Genomic DNA, 21,424 nt, shown 5'->3' with positions numbered 1-21,424 from the left:
CTTCCAAGTATCCAAACCTAGGGGGAGTGGGACTCCCCCCCTTTCCTTGGTGGGGTGGCCGGCCACCATGGTGGGGAGTCCACTTGGGACTCCTCCTCCCTTAGGCTGGCCGGCGAAGGTGGGTGGAGTCCCTCTGGGACTCCACCTTCCATCCTTATTTCTTTCGGACTTTTCTAGAACCTTCTAGAACCTTCCGTAGAACCTTCCGGATCATTTTAAATCACATAAAATGACATCCTATATATGAATCTTATTCTCCGGACCATTCCGGAACTCCTCGTGATGTCCGGGATCTCATCCGGGACTTCGAACAAAACTTCGAACTCCATTCCATATTCCATATCTACTTAAACGACATCAAACCTTAAGTGTGTCACCCTACGGTTCGTGAACTATGCAGACATGGTTGAGTACTCTCTCCGACCAATAACCAATAGCGGGATCTGGAGATCCATAATGGCTCCCACATATTCAACGATGACTTCAGTGATCGAATGAACCATTCACATACGATACCAATTCCCTTTGTCACGCGATATTTTACTTGTCCGAGGTTTGATCATCGGTATCACTCTATACCTTGTTCAACCTCGTCTCCTGACAAGTACTCTTTACTCGTACCGTGGTATGTGGTCTCTTATGAACTTATTCATATGCTTGCAAGACATTAGACAACATTCCACCGAGAAGGGCCCAGAGTATATCTATCCGTCATCGGGATGGACAAATCCCACTGTTGATCCATATGCCTCAACTCATACTTTCCGGATACTTAATCCCACCTTTATAACCACCCATTTACGCAGTGGCGTTTGATGTAATCAAAGTACCTTTCCGGTATAAGTGATTTACATGATCTCATGCTCGAAAGGACTAGGTAACTATGTAGCGAAAGCTTATAGCAAATAACTTAATGACGTGATCTTATGCTACGCTTAATTGGGTGTGTCCATTACATCATTCATATAATGACATAATCTTGTTATTAATAACATCCAATATTCATGATCACGAAACCTTGATCATCTATTAATCAACAAGCTAGTTATACAAGAGGCTTACTAGGGACTCTTTGTTGTTCACATAACACACATGTATCAATGTTTCGGTTAATACAATTATAGCATGGTATGTAAACATTATCATAAACTTAAAGATATATTATAATAACCATTTTATTATTGCCTCTTGGGCATATCTCCAACAGTCTCCCACTTGCACTAGAGTCAATAATCTAGTTTACATTTGTAGAGATATAACACCTTGGCCTTCCGGTGCTTTATCATGTTTTGCTTACGGGAGAAGTTTTAGTCAACGGATCTGACATGCTCAGAAACGTATGTATTTTGCAATTCATTTACGTCTCAACGCATCACTCATTTTCTAAATGAGTCGGCATTAAATATGTTTGGTCTTCTGGTGGAACCTTAATTCCGCGGTCTGAAATATGTCACTAATATTGTCATACACAATATAGCTTCAAAGTTCTGACACTATCGGAACTACACCAAGTTCTCAAAGAACTTCTTGACTTTAACATCTTCAATCATTGTCAAAACAATGACAAACTCTGCCTTCTTTTGTAGAATCCGTCACAATATTTAGAACTCTTCTAAATCTAGCATTGTGCTACCTTTTAAACAACACTTAGCCTAATTAGAGATTGAAATTTTATTTTTATATGTGACAAAACCAATATCGGTGCAACACCTTACAGCGATTTGTTTGTCATTTCTCCATACAAAACTATTTATATATCCTTGGTTCTTCTAAAGTACACAGGGATATTCTTACTGTTTGTCCAATGATCATCACATGAATCATTCTGGTATATGCTCTTAACATTTTAGAGCACAGGACATCTGATTGTGTACATATTAATTGTGATCTAAATCACTCATGTGTTTTTACTCATTGAGTGTCAGATACACTCAAGTTTTGTTAAAACTTCACATGACAAGAACATTTTCTTAATATTTCTATATTGAACTTCAATATCCTTTCTATGTACTTTGACTTAAACTTATTATGTGTTTCAATCTATCTTCATAGATCTTGACACTAAATATGTTTCAGTCCATATCCTTTCATTGAAGTTAATTCTCAATGAAACCTTTTATAATCAAGTATATAATTACATCATTTATAACCAACTATATGTATCTACATAAAGTATTATAAATATGTCTCAGCGCTCCCACTTAATTTCTTGCAAATGCAAGCCTCTTCATCGTTTCTGATGAAATCAAAAACTTTTTGACTATTTCATCCGGTGAAGATTCCAACTCCATGATACTCACTTCATCCAATTGAAGTTCATTTACCTATCTAGTATTCCATGGACTAGCAAAACAATTGGTTGTATCTTGTATACACCTTTAATACACACTTCTGTTAAGTAATGTATTTTGCCATCCTACTATCATATCTCATGAAAGAAATATGTAGTGATTACTAGAATAATCCACATAGACTATAAGCATTGCTACGGAAGATCTAATCTTATCGTAGTCAACTCTTTGAACTTTGTTGTAAACAACTTTTTGACAAGTCGAGCTTTTTCAAGGATATTCCATCCAAGTCCATCAATTTTATAGATCCGTTTACTTTCAAAAAGTATTCATCTATCTTGGATTTCATGACGTATAGCCATTTTAACGGAGTCAGGGCCCATCATAACTTCTTTGTATGTAGTTGGTTTATCATTGTTCAAAAACAATCCTTTGTTCACAAATCATTTATTTGATCACAAAGTAAACCATACCTACAAGGTTCAATAAGTACTTCGATCTCCATGACTATAACATTTTGTAGACATGGGAGCCATGATCGTCGTGGTCGCTTCCGGAACCAATTCCAATGCTGCGCTACTCTGATCATTATGCTCAGGTTCATAAACCTTATCAAGTTTTATTGTCCTCCCACTCAAATACTTCGCTAAAAACAATTTCTTGGAAATAAGTAAGAAACATCGACAAACACTTTTGTCTTTGTCTCCATAGTGGAAAGAATTCCCAATCAATTCTGTGGGATAACCAACAAAGACATTCATCCGATTTTGGTTGTAAACTTATTTACTTTATGCTATGCATTCCAAAATTTAAGAAAGGACTATTAGGGTTCATACCCATGCCATAACTCGTATGGTGTCATTTCAACGGATCATGATGATGCTCTATTTAGTGTAAAAGCGGTAGTCACTAAAGCATAATCCACAAAAATATAATAGCATCAATATTTTATCTCATCATTGACCCAACAAGGTTTGGATACATCTCTCGGATACTCCATCATCACTATGATACTCCAAGAAACGTGAGTTGTAGAACAATTTCATAACTCTCTTAGATGTTCGCTAAAACTCGTAATTCAAATATTTCCACTATGATCCAATCATAGATATTTGACTTTTCTATTACGATGATTTCCACCTCATGCTGAAATTTATTTGAATCCATTCAAATGTTTCAAACTTCTTCCTTATCGAATATATCCACATATATATACTCAATTCATTGTTGGAAGTTTTTATGAAGTAGCAGAATCTCCCGCACAACCTATGCCCAGTGAACCACATACATCATCATGTATTTTTCACTAAGTTAGTTGCCCGTTCAACTCTTGGCCTATGAACGGTATTTCAGTCATTCTCTTTAGAAAAGATTTGCAAGCGCCAAACGATTGAAAAATCGAATGACTCCAAAAATCCATTTGCATGGAGTTCCTTCATGCGTTCCTTTCTAATATGACCTAAATTGCGGTTCCACAAATAAGTGAAATTCAAATCATTTGCCTTATAGCATTTTAGCGTCAGTATTATGTATGTGTGTTTCACCATTAAGATTTATAATAACTTATCCATCGTACATGGAGTAATGTCATAATTTGAACAACTCATTGTTTTCATTTGACCAGAGCAAAATAATAATTATTAAGTTCTTTATTATAAATTTTAAGGGCTAGATAGGATGCCAATGACGAACATAATAACACTTTATTTTTGTTCCAGAAGTGCATTCCTATCATATTCCTTGTCAGTCACTTAGGCCATTGTATTCTTGTATTGCGTTGTTTTGTATGACATTTCATACCAACCAATATGGTACTAATACCCAAGAATTTCACTGTGTGAACAAACTAGGAATACAACCATAACATGTATATCATGTATATACACCTGAGCTAGACTTTCTAGTCTTCTCTTTTCTTTCTGCCAAAATATCTTTTGTAGTTTCTCTTTTAGCTTTTCTCATTATTCAGAAAATACTTCACCTTCAATAACTTCTAGGTTTGTTGGTCAAATACCAATAACCTTGAGGTTCTTACTTTGAAGTTAATCATCATATGACAAGTGTTTCAGATTTCACTATTAGTAACTTTGTAATATGATGAACAATTTCACTCATAATTTTATCCATTATATCATGACGACTTTCCGAGACCATGTCTGTACATGTTAGACTCGTAAAGTTTTAACCTTGGTATTCGCATGTGCAAATCTGGCTTGCACCCGTTGTATGCACACGTAGAATCTATCACACCCGATCATCACGTGATGCTTCGAAATGACGAGTCTTAGCAACGGTGCATACTAAGGACGATAACTTCATGGATATGCGAATATTATTAGTGCCCCAATAGTTGGAGGATTGTGACGCCTGGCGTCTTCAACCTTCATACATTCCCATAAAACTTATGAGTTTATGTAGTCTCACCAAATTTATATTCTATCATCTTGCAATAAGGTCTTAGATATCACATATATCTCATACCTTGATTATTTCTGAAAACTAAATTTTCAGCTCCTTACTTTTCAAACAGATTTGAACTTCAAGTTTCACGGAGACAAGATAAATTTAGGTACTAATTGAAACCATAGCTCTTTGAATCAACAATGTGAGGTTTACTAAAAGTTTGCAATAGGACTTAATCAATTCTTGATTCTTTAACAATACGGTACCAATCCGTAAAGTTTCTTATCAGATTTTAACAGTATTTCTATCTCAATAACAAGACTAGCGCATGGTAGAAAACGGATGCCAATACTACAAAATTAATTCAAAATACTACTCAGACTATGTTTATGATAATTAGTTCATGTTTTAATCTAATTACTAATGAACTCCCACTTAATACAACATCCCTCATAGTTGTTAAGTGATACACGATCCAAATCCACTATACCAAAACCGATCATCACGTGAGATGATGTAGCTTCAATGGTGAACATCAACATGTTGATCATATCATCCATATGACTCGTGTTCAACCTTTCGGTTTCCGTTGTCCCGAGGCCATGTCTGTACATGCTAGGCTCGTCAAGCAAACCCAAGTATTCCGCGTGTGCAACATGGCTTACACCCGTTGTATATGAACGTTGAATCTATCACATCCGATCATCACGAGATGCTTTGAAACGACGAACTTTGGCAACGGTGCATACGAGGGGAGAACACTTTATTATCTTGATATTAATGTGAGGGATCATCTTATAATGCTACCGTCGCGATCTAAGCAAAATAAGATGCATAAAGGATTAACATCACATGCAATTCATATGTGATATGATATGGCCCTTTAGTCTTTGCGCCTTCGATCTTCATCTCCAAAGCACGGACATGATCTCCATCATCAACGGCATGATCTCCATCATCGTCGGCGTAGCGTCAAGGTCCATGGCGCCGTCTTCATTGTTGTTCACCTCATGTAGCAACTATTACAACTACTTTGAAATAATACTCAACATGAAATATAAAGACAACCATAAGGCTCCTGCCGGTTGCCACAATACAATAATGATCATCTCATACATATTCATCATCACATCATGGCCATATCACATCACCAAACCCTGCAAAAACAAGTTAGACGTCTCTAATTTGGTTTGCATATTTTACGTGGTTTAGGGTTTTCGAGTAAGATCTAATCTACCTACGAACATGAACCACAACGGTGATACTAGTGTTGTCAATAGAAGAGTAAATTGAATCTTCACTATAGTAGGAGAGACAGACACCCGCAAAGCCACTTATGCAATACAAGTTGCATGTCGAGCGTGGAGCAAATCTCATGAATGCGGTCATGTAAAGTTAGCCCGAGCCGCTTCATCCCACTATGCCACAAAGATGCAAAGTACTCAAACTAAAGACAACATAAGCATCAACGCCCACAAAACAATTGTGTTCTACTCGTGCAACCATCTATGCATAGACACGGCTCTGATACCACTGTAGGGATTCGTTGCATAGAAAACAAAAAATTTCCTACCGCGAGAACGCAATCCAAGCCAAGATGCAATCTAGAAGACGGGAGCAACGAGGGGATGATCAAGACTCACCCTTGAAGATTTCCAAAACCTATAAGAGTAGGCTCTTATTGCTGCGGTAGACGATCACTTGCCGCTTGCAAAAGCGCGTAGAAGATCTTGATCACGGTGCCACGATCGGGCAGCACCTCCGTACTCGGTCATACGTTCGGTGTTGATGACGACGTCCTTCTCCCCGTTCCAGCGGGCAGCGGAAGTAGTAGATCCTCCTCGGAATCCCGGCAGCACGACGGCGTGGTGGCGGTGTTGATGGAGATCTCCGGCGGAGCTTCGCTAAGCATATGCGAGAGAAGTAGTGGAGGAGGGGTGCTAGGGTTTGGGGAGAGGGCGCCGGCTAGGGCACCCTTGAGGGGTGCGGCCATGGTGGTGGCTTGAGTGGCCGGCCAGCCTCTCTCTCCCCCTCTTTATATAGGTGGAAGCCCCAAGGTTTAGGTCAAAGTGTCCGAATAAGACCCCAACATAAAACCTTCCAAGTATCCAAACCTAGGGGGAGTGGGACTCCCCCCCTTTCCTTGGTGGGGTGGCCGGCCACCATGGTGGGGAGTCCACTTGGGACTTTTCTAGAACCTTCTAGAACCTTCCGGATCATTTTAAATCACATAAAATGACATCCTATATATGAATCTTATTCTCCGGACCATTCCGGAACTCCTCGTGATGTCCGGGATCTCATCCGGGACTTCGAACAAAACTTCGAACTCCATTCCATATTCCATATCTACTTAAACGACATCAAACCTTAAGTGTGTCACCCTACGGTTCGTGAACTATGCAGACATGGTTGAGTACTCTCTCCGACCAATAACCAATAGCGGGATCTGGAGATCCATAATGGCTCCCACATATTCAACGATGACTTCAGTGATCGAATGAACCATTCACATACGATACCAATTCCCTTTGTCACGCGATATTTTACTTGTCCGAGGTTTGATCATCGGTATCACTCTATACCTTGTTCAACCTCGTCTCCTGACAAGTACTCTTTACTCATGCCGTGGTATGTGGTCTCTTATGAACTTATTCATATGCTTGCAAGACATTAGACAACATTCCACCGAGAAGGGCCCAGAGTATATCTATCCGTCATCGGGATGGACAAATCCCACTGTTGATCCATATGCCTCAACTCATACTTTCCGGATACTTAATCCCACCTTTATAACCACCCATTTACGCAGTGGCGTTTGATGTAATCAAAGTACCTTTCTGGTATAAGTGATTTACATGATCTCATGGTCGAAAGGACTAGGTAACTATGTAGCGAAAGCTTATAGCAAATAACTTAATGACGTGATCTTATGCTACGCTTAATTGGGTGTGTCCATTACATCATTCATATAATGACATAATCTTGTTATTAATAACATCCAATGTTCATGATCACGAAACCTTGATCATCTATTAATCAACAAGCTAGTTATACAAGAGGCTTACTACGGACTCTTTGTTGTTCACATAACACACATGTATCAATGTTTCGGTTAATACAATTATAGCATGGTATGTAAACATTATCATAAACTTAAAGATATATTATAATAACCATTTTATTATTGCCTCTTGGGCATATCTCCAACAGTCTCCCACTTGCACTAGAGTCAATAATCTAGTTTACATTTGTAGAGATATAACACCTTGGCCTTCCGGTGCTTTATCATGTTTTGCTTACGGGAGAAGTTTTAGTCAACGGATCTGACATGCTCAGAAACGTATGTATTTTGCAATTCATTTGCGTCTCAACGCATCACTCATTTTCTAAATGAGTCGGCATTAAATATGTTTGGTCTTCTGGTGGAACCTTAATTCCGCGGTCTGAAATATGTCACTAATATTGTCATACACAATATAGCTTCAAAGTTCTGACACTATCGGAACTACACCAAGTTCTCAAAGAACTTCTTGACTTTAACATCTTCAATCATTGTCAAAACAATGACAAACTCTGCCTTCTTTTGTAGAATCCGTCACAATATTTAGAACTCTTCTAAATCTAGCATTGTGCTACCTTTTAAACAACACTTAGCCTAATTAGAGATTGAAATTTTATTTTTATATGTGACAAAACCAATATCGGTGCAACACCTTACAGCGATTTGTTTGTCATTTCTCCATACAAAACTATTTATATATCCTTGGTTCTTCTAAAGTACACAGGGATATTCTTCTTTGTTGTCCAATGATCATCACATGAATCATTCTGGTATATGCTCTTAACATTTTAGAGCACAGGACATCTGATTGTGTACATATTAATTGTGATCTAAATCACTCATGTGTTTTTACTCATTGAGTGTCAGATACACTCAAGTTTTGTTAAAACTTCACATGACAAGAACATTTTCTTAATATTTCTATATTGAACTACTTCAATATCCTTTCTATGTACTTTGACTTAAACTTATTATGTGTTTCAATCTATCTTCATAGATCTTGACACTAAATATGTTTCAGTCCATATCCTTTCATTGAAGTTAATTCTTAACCAACTATATGTATCTACATAAATTATTATAAATATGTCTCAGCGCTCCCACTAATTTTTTGCAAATGCAAGCCTCTTCATCGTTTCTGATGAAATCAAAAACTTTTTGACTATTTCATCCGGTGAAGATTCCAACTCCGTGATACTCACTTCATCCAATTGAAGTTCATTTACCTATCTAGTATTCCATGGACTAGCAAAACAATTGGTTGTATCTTGTATACACCTTTAATACACACTTCTGTTAAGTAATGTATTTTGACATCCTACTATCATATCTCATGAAAGAAATATGTAGCGATTACTAGAATAATCCACATAGACTATAAGCATTGCTACGGAAGATCTAATCTTATCGTAGTCAACTCTTTGAACTTTGTTGTAAACAACTTTTCGACAAGTCGAGCTTTTTCAAGGATATTCCATCCAAGTCCATCAATTTTATAGATCCGTTTACTTTCAAAAAGTATTCATCTATCTTGGATTTCATGACGTATAGCCATTTTAACGGAGTCAGGGCCCATCATAACTTCTTTGTATGTAGTTGGTTTATCATTGTTCAAAAACAATCCTTTGTTCACAAATCATTTATTTGATCACAAAGTAAACCATACCTACAAGGTTCAATAAGTACTTCGATCTCCATGACTATAACATTTTGTAGACATGGGAGCCATGATCGTCGTGGTCGCTTCCGGAACCAATTCCAATGCTGCGCTACTCTGATCATTATGCTCAGGTTCATAAACCTTATCAAGTTTTATTGTCCTCCCACTCAAATACTTCGCTAAAAACAATTTCTTGGAAATAAGTAACAAACATCGACAAACACTTTTGTCTTTGTCTCCATAGTGGAAAGAATTCCCAATCAATTTTGTGGGATAACCAACAAAGACATTCATCCGATTTTGGTTGTAAACTTATTTACTTTATGCTATGCATTCCAAAATTTAAGAAAGGACTATTAGGGTTCATACCCATGCCATAACTCGTATGGTGTCATTTCAACGGATCATGATGATGCTCTATTTAGTGTAAAAGCGGTAGTCACTAAAGCATAATCCACAAAAATATAATAGCATCAATATTTTATCTCATCATTGACCCAACAAGGTTTGGATACATCTCTCGGATACTCCATCATCACTATGATACTCCAAGAAACATGAGTTGTAGAACAATTTCATAACTCTCTTAGATGTTCGCTAAAACTCGTAATTCAAATATTTCCACTATGATCCAATCATAGATATTTGACTTTTCTATTACGATGATTTCCACCTCATGCTGAAATTTATTTGAATCCATTCAAATGTTTCAAACTTCTTCCTTATCGAATATATCCACATATATATACTCAATTCATTGTTGGAAGTTTTTATGAAGTAGCAGAATCTCCCGCACAACCTATGCCCAGTGAACCACATACATCATCATGTATTTTTCACTAAGTTAGTTGCCCGTTCAACTCTTGGCCTATGAACGGTATTTCAGTCATTCTCTTTAGAAAAGATTTGCAAGCGCCAAACGATTCAAAAATCGAATGACTCCAAAAATCCATTTGCATGGAGTTCCTTCATGCGTTCCTTTCTAATATGACCTAAATTGCGGTTCCACAAATAAGTGAAATTCAAATCATTTGCCTTATAGCATTTTAGCGTCAGTATTATGTATGTGTGTTTCACCATTAAGATTTATAATAACTTATCCATCGTACATGGAGTAATGTCATAATTTGAACAACTTATTGTTTTCATTTGACCAGAGCAAAATAACAATTATTAATCAACAAGCTAGTTATACAAGAGGCTTACTAGGGACTCTTTGTTGTTCACATAACACACATGTATCAATGTTTCGGTTAATACAATTATAGCATGGTATGTAAACATTATCATAAACTTAAAGATATATTATAATAACCATTTTATTATTGCCTCTTGGGCATATCTCCAACAGTCGGCATAGGAGGGGGCGGCGCTATGCCGAGGGCAGCCGTCGGTGTCTCGGGTGACGCCGTGGCCGCGCCGTCAAGGCCTGGACGAGAGGGGACGCGAGCCATGCCCTACGCTAACAGCCAGGTGGACGCCGAGGGCTACCGTCGGTGTAGCCATCTCTACACTGACAACCTGTCGACGGTCGACGACCGTCCTTGTGGGCTGCCCTGGCTAGGGCGTACATCGACAGCCCCGACATTTGGTCGTCGGCGTACAGTTTGGCCGTCAACGCCTTGTCCCATTCCTGTAGCGCTGGGGTATAACCACCCTCCTAACCACTCAACCTTAGGTTGGTGACCTCCCTAATTAAAACGAGCATGAATGGTCATTGAAGGTAAAAATTTACAAAAGTCAGATTAGTCAGGTTGACATAAAATATGTTTTGACTGACAGTATTTTACCGTGAAACATGGATGCTAGGTGAACTGTTGGTTGTAGTATTAGAGCTAAACTAGCGCTGCGCTAAAAAAACCATCAATATACAGCGCCAAATGCGTTTTTCGCCCTCCAGCAGACGCTGTAAAGTCGATCACGCTGTAAATATTTTAGTGCGTACGACAGTTTGCGTTATCCAAAACGGTATATCTGATGCGCCGGTTAGCGCGCTGTAAAGTGACACCGCGATCCTTTCCACGGCGCGAGGAAAAACGAGTCTAAAATGTCGCCTGCCTATTCGAGCTGCGAGGACGAGGAGCTCCGTCGGCCGCGCCCGGCCTTGCCTGGCTCTCCGCGCTGCGACGACGAGGTCCGCCGGCCTAGCCTGCCCAGCTCCGCCCGTCGCGGTCGGCCTGCTTGGCGGACGCGAGGATGCGGCCGTCGTCCACGTCCCGCAGCTTGCGGAGGCCGCGGAGGTTGCAGGAGTCGGCCACCGTCGGTCCGCCAGCGTGACGCTCCGCTGCAGCACCCTTCCCTTCATCATCAAGAGAATCCCTCACTGGCCTGGCCTGGGCGTCCGCCGAGCTCCACCTCCGCTTGCTTGATGTAGCCGCACGCGCATGAAAAGGACTTGTTCTCAATCGATTGCTACCTTGCCGCACGCGACATGGAATTGACTAGTTCTGAATTGATTGCTAGCTTGCTCTCTCTGTTTGTTATATCGATTGCTAGCTAGATGCGCCGTATAGTTGTGAATTTAGTTGATTTTTTTAGGTTTATTTGTGGCATGTTTGATCTTCTTTGTTGTATGCATGTTGAAGAAATTTGTTTATGGAGCTCTATTTTATAGTCTCTGGTGAAGGGTTGTTTTTAGCTTCTTCGTTGCGCTGTAAAATAGAGCCTTTGGTGAAGAGCTCGCGTTGGCGCCGCGCGCTATATCCGGATTGAGCGTGCTCCAAATAACTTTTACAGCGCCAAATTTTAGAGCCTCTGTTGAAGATGCTCTTATATGGTTAAGATCATTTGGACCACCTCACTCTAGGTCTTTTATACTGGTATAAAATATAGATAGATGTCATCTAGAGAAACTCTTTCTAGATTTAGTTAAAATTTAACTTTGTAAAGTTTAACCAAATATCTAGGTAGAAATATCAACATCTATAATGTAAAATATTTTGACCAAACCTATAAGAGAGTAGTATGTGTTACATATTTTATGAACTCCATAAGATCCTAACAATTAATAAGAATTAATTAAATATTAGTAGAAAAAATATATTATAATAAAAAGACATATGATACAATGAAGATATTAATTTATTTTATATTTTTAATCGATCATCCCACAGCTAAAAGAAAACAGTCTTCTATTCCTTCATTCTTTTCTTCTCCAACCACGCAAAAATACGATGTATCACTTTCATAAAAGCTAATATTACCCCATCATATATGTTCTCAAGTATTCACGTTGCAGGCTGGATCCTGCCCCTAACAACCTACATGTTCAAACGGTAGTGCACTAAAGTTCAAAAAAGAAAAAAACGGTAGTGCACCAAACCAACCATTTGAAGCTAACTAGACTACACTCACACTGCGCTTGCATAGTAGGAGTAAGAGGAATTATATTTTATTTTGTACTTATTTTTTAAAGTTTTGATTATGGACTTCTCTATGTTTTGGACCAAATTACGCACGAGTTTTTTTTTGGGTGCAACCCAATGACAACTTGTCAAAAACAAGGGAAAGTTGCTATAATCTTTTCCTTTCCACGAACGTGTGGTTGCCATCACCGTTGTTTCTCGAGTTAGTGTAGTTGCCATCATCGTTGGGTTTTTGTTCTGGAAAAATTACATTGGCGATTTTTTCGGGGTAATATTTAGGCATTAATAATGCCTGAGTGTGTGCACTTTAGTCAACCGCATGAATCAAGTGCCGTAGATGCATGCAAACAATAGCAAAACAAAATGATTATTCTACTGACCTTTCTTTCAATTGATAAATCAAAAATGTTTTGTCTTTTGAACCGGAAATCTGATTGATTCGTCTTCACTCTAGCTTCCTCTAGCTTCTGTCTTGATGAGATCGTCAAGACTAAACCGCATAATGGTGTGTTTCAGCGACTTTTCTCTGCTTCAAAGTTGCCACCAAAAAATCAATAAATTTGCCATGGTAATGGTACTCGTATTGAAAGTTACTAAATAAGAGTAACTTTTTACACAAGGTTGGCAACTTAAATGTTACTGCCTTGTCATCTTTTTTTTGTCAACACATAACTTTGTGGGATTCATTTTTGATGTCCTCGTCGAGTCCAAGCCAACTATGGAGGACATAGTTGGACACATCATACACAAATTACGGCGGACTAGAGTGGCCCATAAGAAGTGAAGCGGCTAAGCCAGTAGGGATGACCGCCTGCCATTGGACAAAGATGGAAGCCTAGTCTCTAGTAAAAACCCATAACGGGTCCAGTCAGGAGCCCAAGGAGGAAGGCTTGGAGCGCACGTCGACGAATACTTACCGCCTTATATGAATCTATGTAACAGTAGGTTAGGACTTACGGTGTTAACTCTAGACCGGTCATAGTGTATAAGCGGGCCCGGGTAGCTTCTAGGCACGAGTAATCTCACTGTTAGATAGTTTCAGTAATAGGTGTTGTAGTATTCAGAAAACGTGTTGGGTTCAGATAGGAAACCTGCACCTATACTACACCGTGTAACAGCTTGATGCCGCAATGCATCACCACGTATAAATATACCAGACGCGGCTCGATGTTGTTTATCGAGTAGAAACGCTTTCGTAATCCTCTTCCTAGATCCAATCTACGATCAAACCACCCACCCAGCCTTACCGATCAACAATGTCGTCTTCTACGTCGACGACGCTGAACCTCGGTGCACCTCCGTCAGAGAAACTTACCCGGGCTAACTACCCAATCTGGAGAGTGCAAGTCCTGCCTGCTATTCGCGGGGCCATGGCGATGGGACTCCTTGACGGCACTGATGCCGCGCCGCCGAAAAATCTAGCGCAGGAGAAAGATGACGCTGACAAGCCGCCGGCGCCAAATCCAGCATATGCAGCCTGGCTTGGCCGAGATCAACTCGTCCTCGCCTACCTCCTCAACTCATTCTCGTCGGAGATTCTTCAACATGTTCTTCGCCTTGAACACGCCGCTGACGTTTGGGCAGCGGTGGAGGCCATGTTTGCGTCTCAAAGTCGCTCCAAGGTCACGAACCTACGGATCGCCCTCGCAAACACTAAGAAATTCAACATGAGTACTGCAGGATTCTTTGCAAAGATGCAGAACATTGCAGACTCCCTTGCTGCTGCTGGGCGCCCCGTTAACGAGGAAGAACTCGTCTCTTTCCTTTTGGCCGGACTAGGCCATGACTACAGCGGACTTGTCGAGGCCATCGGCCTCATGACGACCTCAATTTCTGTCAATGAATTGTACGCTCAGGTTCTTGCCAAAGATGAGCGTGACGAGATGCTCTCTGGGACACATGGTGGCAGTTTTGAAAGCTCTGCCAACGCTGCTATGAGGCGTGGAGGCTACAGCCGACCACGTGGTGGCAAGGGTCCCTCCCGCACTCGTGATGATCGTGCTCGTGATGATCGTGCCCGAGATGATCGGCGCGATGACCGCCCTCGCTACAACAACAAAGGGGGCGGCCGAGGAACTCCTGCAGGAGGTGGACGTGGCCGCGGCCGCGGCCGTCGCCGAACCTCTCCTTGGGAAGACGTGACCTGCCAAATATGCACCAAAGAAGGCCACCGTGCTAAGGATTGTTGGTGGCGCTTTGAGGATGATGACGATGATGACTCGTATGAGGACAAGGAGGTGCACGCTGCCTCCTATGGTGTTGATACCAACTCGTATTCCGACACTGGTGCCACACATCACATTACTGGTGAGCTCAACAACCTTACCGTTCGGGACAAGTACAAAGGACGTGACAAGGTGAACACCGCCAGTGGGCAAGGTATGGAAATTTTCCATGTTGGTCATTCAATAATTCATAACCCTGTTCAAAATTTCCATCTTCGGAATATTTTACATGTTCCCCATGCATCAAAAAATCTCCTTTCTGTTCATCGATTCACATATGATAATAGAGTCTTCATTGAGTTTCATCATTTCTTCTTCTTGATTAAGGATCAGGTCACGAAGAAAATCATTCATAGAGGGAGGTGTGTTCGTGGTCTCTATCCACTTATTTCGTCTTTGGTCTCTTCCTCCAGGATCCCGAAGCATGCTTTTGTTGCCGCCAAACCATCCCATGAGAAGTGGCATAGTCGTTTAGGACATCCATCGGTTGCAATTGTTAGACAAATCCTTAGTAAAAATAAACTTCCTTTTAGTCGAGATTCTAGTATTCAATCTGTTTGTGATTCATGTCAAAAGGCTAAGAGTCACCAGCTTCCATATTCTGTGTCCACCAGTGTATCCACTGCCCCTCTTCAGTTAATTTTTTTCTGATGTATGGGGTCCTGCTCCCACCTCTGTTGGACGTCATGATTATTATGTAAGCTTTATCGATGATTATAGCAAGTTTACTTGGATATATCTTCTCAAAAAAAAGTCCGATGTTTTTTCTGCGTTTGTCAACTTTCAAAAACTAGTTGAACGTAAACTTGATTGCAAAATCCTTACAGTTCAATCTGATTGGGGAGGCGAATATGTCAAGCTCAATCACTTCTTCCAAACTCAAGGAATTTCACATCATGTGTCATGTCCACATGCACACCAACAAAATGGTGGAGCAGAAAGAAAACATCGTCATATAGTTGAGGTTGGCCTAGCACTTCTTGCGCACGCATCTATGCCCTTAAAATTTTGGGATGAAGCTTTCCTTACCGCTACATATCTCATCAATATGCTTCCTAGCAAGGTTATTAATAATGATACACCTGTTCATCGTCTTCTTAAAACTTCTCCCAATTACTCCTCTCTTCGAGTTTTTGGATGTGCGTGTTGGCCAAACCTTCGTCCATACAACAAAAGAAAACTTGCGTTTCGTTCCAAACGTTGTGTATTCTTAGGATACAGTCCTATGCACAAAGGTGCCAAATGTCTCGATGTATCCACTGGACGAGTTTATATCTCACGTGATGTTGTGTTTGATGAAGAGGTCTTTCCTTTTGAGCTTCTTCATCCTAATGCCGGCGCTCAACTTCGCAAAGACATTATTTTACTTGACTCCTCTCTTCACAATTTTTAACATGGGGGAGAATTTATTGATGATTCATTATTGGCTAATCCTACTAATATGGTTGCCAGACCTGTTTAGGGCAAAGTACTAATCAAACTGGTGGAATTACCTCAAAACAGTGTTCAAAACAGTGCCGCAAACAGTTCGGAAGAAGACAGCATGGACACAGAAAGCGATGGTGGTTCTCCTGCTGGTTCCACCTCGGGATCACAAATATCTGCGTCGGATCAGGTGCGTACCGAACTGGACAGGACTGTCCAGCACGCTGGCGAGCGTGGGCGCGTATCAGCGTCAAGTATTGATCCAGGAGAAGCCATGCATCGTGAGCATGCAGCAGCGCCAGGCCAAGATTCAGCCATGCATCGTGCAGCGCCAGGCCAAGATTCCTCCAGATCCTCTACGGGTCAAAGTGATCATGCACATGATGAAGAAATCCCACCGGTGGCCACACCAAGCTCCACACCAATTCCAGCCAGTGGCGGAGCTTCACCAAAAATCAGGGGGGGCAAAAGATAAAATGTTGATGTTTGGGGGGCGAAATGCTAATTTTTCAGCATCTAAACACTCTCTAAAAAAAATTTCTTCACAACTTTGCAAAAAGCTGGGGGGGCAGTTGCCCCCCCTGACTTACACTAAGCTCCGCCACTGATTCCAGCATCTCCTGCGGATGGACAAGGCTCGTCTGTGTCAGCTCCTCCATCACGCCCTGTTGCTCCTCCGTCACGCCCGGTTACACGTGGCTCAAGAGGTATTGTCAAACCAAGAGAGTATAAAGATGGTACAGTCAAGTGGGGTCTATCTTCCTCTTTGGATGAACCGGAAAATCTGCAAGATGCACTTGCAAAACCAGAATGGAAACACGCTATGGACGAAGAGTACTCCGCACTCATAAGAAATAAAACCTGGCATTTAGTCCCTGAAAGGCGTGGAGCAAATATCATAGACTGTCGCTGGGTCTACAGAATAAAGAGAAAGGCAGATGGTTCTGTTGACGGACATAAAGCAAGGTTGGTAGCAAAAAGGTTCAAACAACGCTATGGTTTAGACTATGAAGATACTTTTAGTCATGTTGTCAAGATTGCTACTATTCGGCTTGTTTTGGCAATTGCTGTTTCCAGGGGATGGAGCCTGCGACAATTGGATGTAAAGAACGCGTTCTTACATGGTGTTCTGGAAGAGGAGGTCTATATGAAACAGCCGCCACGTTATGAAGATGAGAGAAGGCCGACTTACATATGCAAGCTTGACAAGGCATTATATGGACTAAAACAAGCACCGAGAGCATGGTATTCCCGTTTGAGCGCTCAGTTGACAAACTTTGGTTTTGTTGCATCAAAGTCTGATACTTCATTATTTATCTATCGTAAGTTCGGTGTCACTATCTTCATGCTTATCTATGTTGATGATATTATAGTTGTCAGCTCTTCGGAAAGTGCAACAAATGGTTTACTCAAGGATTTGAGCAAAGAATTTGCTCTCAAAGATCTTGGGGATCTTCATTTTTTCTTAGGCCTTGAAGTCAAGAAAGTAAATGATGGACTTGTGTTAAATCAGGCAAAGTATGCTAAAGATGTTCTCTCTCGTGTGGGTATGCTGGATTGTAAAAGCTCTCCAACTCCTTTGTCATCTTCAGAAAAGATCACAGCTCATGAGGGAGAATTGTTAGGGCCAGAGGATAGCACCAAATACAGAAGCATGGTTGGTGCCTTACAGTATTTAACTCTCACAAGACCTGATATTTCTTACGCAGTTAACAAGGTTTGTCAATATTTGCATTCTCCCACTACTTTGCATTGGACTGCCGCCAAGCGAATTATGAGATACATTAAGCATACACCCAATACTGGACTGACTTTCATGAGATCACAGTCTACATTGGTTAGTGCCTTTTCAGATGCTGATTGGGCAGGTTGTCTAGATGATCGACGATCAACTGGAGGTTTTGCTATTTTCTATGGGCCGAACTTAATTTCTTGGAGTGCAAAGAAACAAGTCACAGTCTCTAGATCTAGAACAGAAGCCGAATACAAGTCCCTTGCAAATGCTACAACTGAAATAATCTGGGTACAGTCCTTGCTTAAAGAGCTTGGAGTTAAGCAAAAATAGCCACCCATTTGGGAGCTACATACTTGTCAGCGAATCCTGTGTTTCATGCAAGAGCTAAACACATTGAGATAGATTTTCATTTTGTTAGAGAGCGAGTTCTCAACAAAGAACTGAAAATTCGATTTGTTCCTTCGAAGGATAAAGTTGCGGATGGATTCACAAAACCTCTCCCAGCTCGTACATTCGAAGAGTTTAAACATAATCTCAACTTATCAATGTTGTGATTAAGGGAGGGTGTTAGAAATAGTTTCAGTAATAGGTGTTGTAGTATTCAGAAAACGTGTTGGGTTCAGATAGGAAACCTGCACCTATACTACACCGTGTAACAGCTTGATGCCGCAATGCATCACCACGTATAAATATACCAGATGCGGCTCGATGTTGTTTATCGAGTAGAAACGCTTTCGTAATCTTCTACACTCACAATTGTAACCCTACACACCGTCTTGTCCACCAGATCTCTCTCACACACACTCTCTCTCTCCCTCTCCCCTATTTCTCTCTTTATCTCTCTCAGTGCCGTGAGGTAACCTCTATGGCATACTTTTGATCAATACCACGACACTTGGTGGTACTATGTTGATTACTCCATCCGTTAGGGATTATAAGGCCGACTCATATTCCTAGATCGTCAATTTGATCAACATAACGTGATGTGTACGGCACAAAATTATATTATTAGAAAGTAGAACATCTGAACTTCCTATTGATATATGTTTTGTAATATATACGATGCATTATGTTGATAAAATTTGCTACCTAATGGTATGCGTCAGTCTTATAATCCCTAATGGAGGTAGTAGTACATATGGGAGAGCGCTCATTAAGCTCATTAAGCATGTCATGTGGATGTAGAAGTTCGTCGCTGAACCATGTTATCAAATATCGGTGTTGCCTGCCCTCTTAGGATCGGTACGCGCCTCCGACAATAACAGTAAGCATGAACTAAACATCCATGGGCAAAGCAAAAAAAAAGAGGCATCTTCTCGTGTTTGAGATCAAACCACTTGCCCTCCCCAACTTATTCTGATTCTTTTAGACTTACACCACATAGCAGCGGTTAATCAGCTCGGACCGCCACCCCGATCCACGACTCTTCACCCCACTCTGTTCTCCCAGCATCAACTTCCACATATATGAATTTGTCGATCCATCCATCGATTAACTCACCGTCAACTATCTTCATCATGTCCATAGGAAAATCTAGAATCCTAACTTGGATATCCAAGGTATCAACACTATATTGGAAATATGGACAATACCATCATATTCCTGCAACAAGATCGCATGGAAATCAAATTGCCACAAGCTACTTTTCATAGCATGTTTCGAGTCATGTGAAGCTGACCACGAATCTGTTGTCCCCTATATCCTTGAATTGGGCATGGCCGTGTAGTCCCCACGCTCTTAGCATTGCGCATCCCATGGCGCTGATCATCAACTTCCGTGGGTGAGCACACCTTGCCCACTGCCACCCACCTTGGCATGCGGATGTTTCCAGATTTAACACCACATATCACTAAACCTGTGGCGTCCTTGTCTGTAAGTAGAAGATCTCCCATCTTTACCGACAGACCAACAATTAGATCCTATGCCCCTGAACGAGATGGAGGCGCGGTGAACCTCTCGTACCTGCCCTCCACCTGCCCTCCACGAGACACATGAAGTAAAGAGACAACACGCTCCACCGCACATACCAGATCTCGTCGTCGAGAGCTACCCCGCCACTCACACACCGCCTCAAAGGGAAAACCCTAGCTTCTACGCGATCGCATCCCAATCACCCTAGTGTAAGAGCATCTCCAGCGGCGCCCCCCAAAGTGTCCCCCAAACGACGCCGGAGCGAGCATTTGGGGGACGTGTTTTATTCGTGCTGCGTTTGGGGGACGTCGCTCCCTAGCCGCGTCCCCCAAACGCCGCTCCCAAACTTTTTTAAACATTAAAATACGCTCTTTTTTGCATTTTTGTGTCAATAGAGAGAAGAAATATTCCACAAACTAATACATAATTCGGAACATGGTTTACACAAACTACGACATAGTTTGGAACATGGTTTCCACAAACTAATATAGAGTTTGAACCATGGTTGACACAAATTATTGAATTGGAAAATGAGGAAACCTAACTAGTGTTGGCATCATAGATTTCGTGTGTTCGCTGCCAAGAAAGAACACTCTCAGTGACATAGGCATACCGAATGGGCCTGCCGAATAAGGTACCCGAGGATATTTGGAGGCCCACGAGCCGAAACTTTCAAGGCCCAGAAGCCCAGCAAACGTCAATATGGAAGATCCAGTTATACTAGGAATTGAGAGTCATGTAATTGTAATGGAAAGACTCGGATAATCTCCCGAAGTTTGTAACTTGTACAGCAAGAGATCCCTCGGCTCACCTCCTATATAAAGGGGAGCCGAGGGGTTAAGAAAGGATCGAATCCATTGTCAACATACACCCTAGTTTTCGTAGTTGAGCACCTTTTTGGCTGAACCTTCGAGATGTACTTGCCCTCTATTTTCCGCGAAACCCTAAGTCTACAATCTGTAGACATTGACAAGTTAATCCCTTGTCAATTGGCGCCGTCTGTGGGAATTGGAGGCGACAATGAGCCGATGTCGATGGCATCGTCAACATCGTCAAAATCGTCGATAGAAAGTAACGCGATGGACGGAGGTAAACATGTCCAACCTGATCTCGTCGATTGGCCTTCACTCTCAGGAAGAGAGGATTCTTGCGAATCGTTGGTAACAACGATTCGACCATCCACCTCCCCACCTTCAGGCTGTGGGGAAAGAGAAGAAAGAATTTGGTGATCCTGCAAGGTGTAAAACAAAGAGAGGATAAGAAATTGAGCACACAAGGGAAATCAACATCAGTCAAAAAATAGAGTACTCAACCCGAAATAAAACACTTACTGAGGGAAGAGCGT

At 41.2% G+C, this 21,424-nt stretch overlaps 1 protein-coding gene across 1 annotated transcript; it reads left to right on the top strand.

The window, feature by feature from the left end:
• The first annotated feature begins 14,039 nt into the window (after nucleotides 1-14,039).
• LOC139838959 (uncharacterized) lies at nucleotides 14,040-18,310 on the top strand. Its single transcript, XM_071828972.1, has 5 exons — nucleotides 14,040-15,162; nucleotides 16,512-16,833; nucleotides 17,048-17,140; nucleotides 17,511-18,150; nucleotides 18,287-18,310. Exons 1-5 carry the CDS (start codon nucleotides 14,040-14,042, stop codon nucleotides 18,308-18,310), a joined length of 2,202 nt encoding a protein of 733 aa, XP_071685073.1.
• The last annotated feature ends 3,114 nt before the right edge of the window (nucleotides 18,311-21,424 follow it).

Source organism: Lolium perenne, chromosome 4, assembly GCF_019359855.2.
Source record: "Lolium perenne isolate Kyuss_39 chromosome 4, Kyuss_2.0, whole genome shotgun sequence".
Lineage (NCBI taxonomy): Eukaryota > Viridiplantae > Streptophyta > Magnoliopsida > Poales > Poaceae > Lolium > Lolium perenne.
Note: the sequence above shows the minus strand (reverse complement) of the source record. Positions and strands in the feature narration are given on the sequence as shown.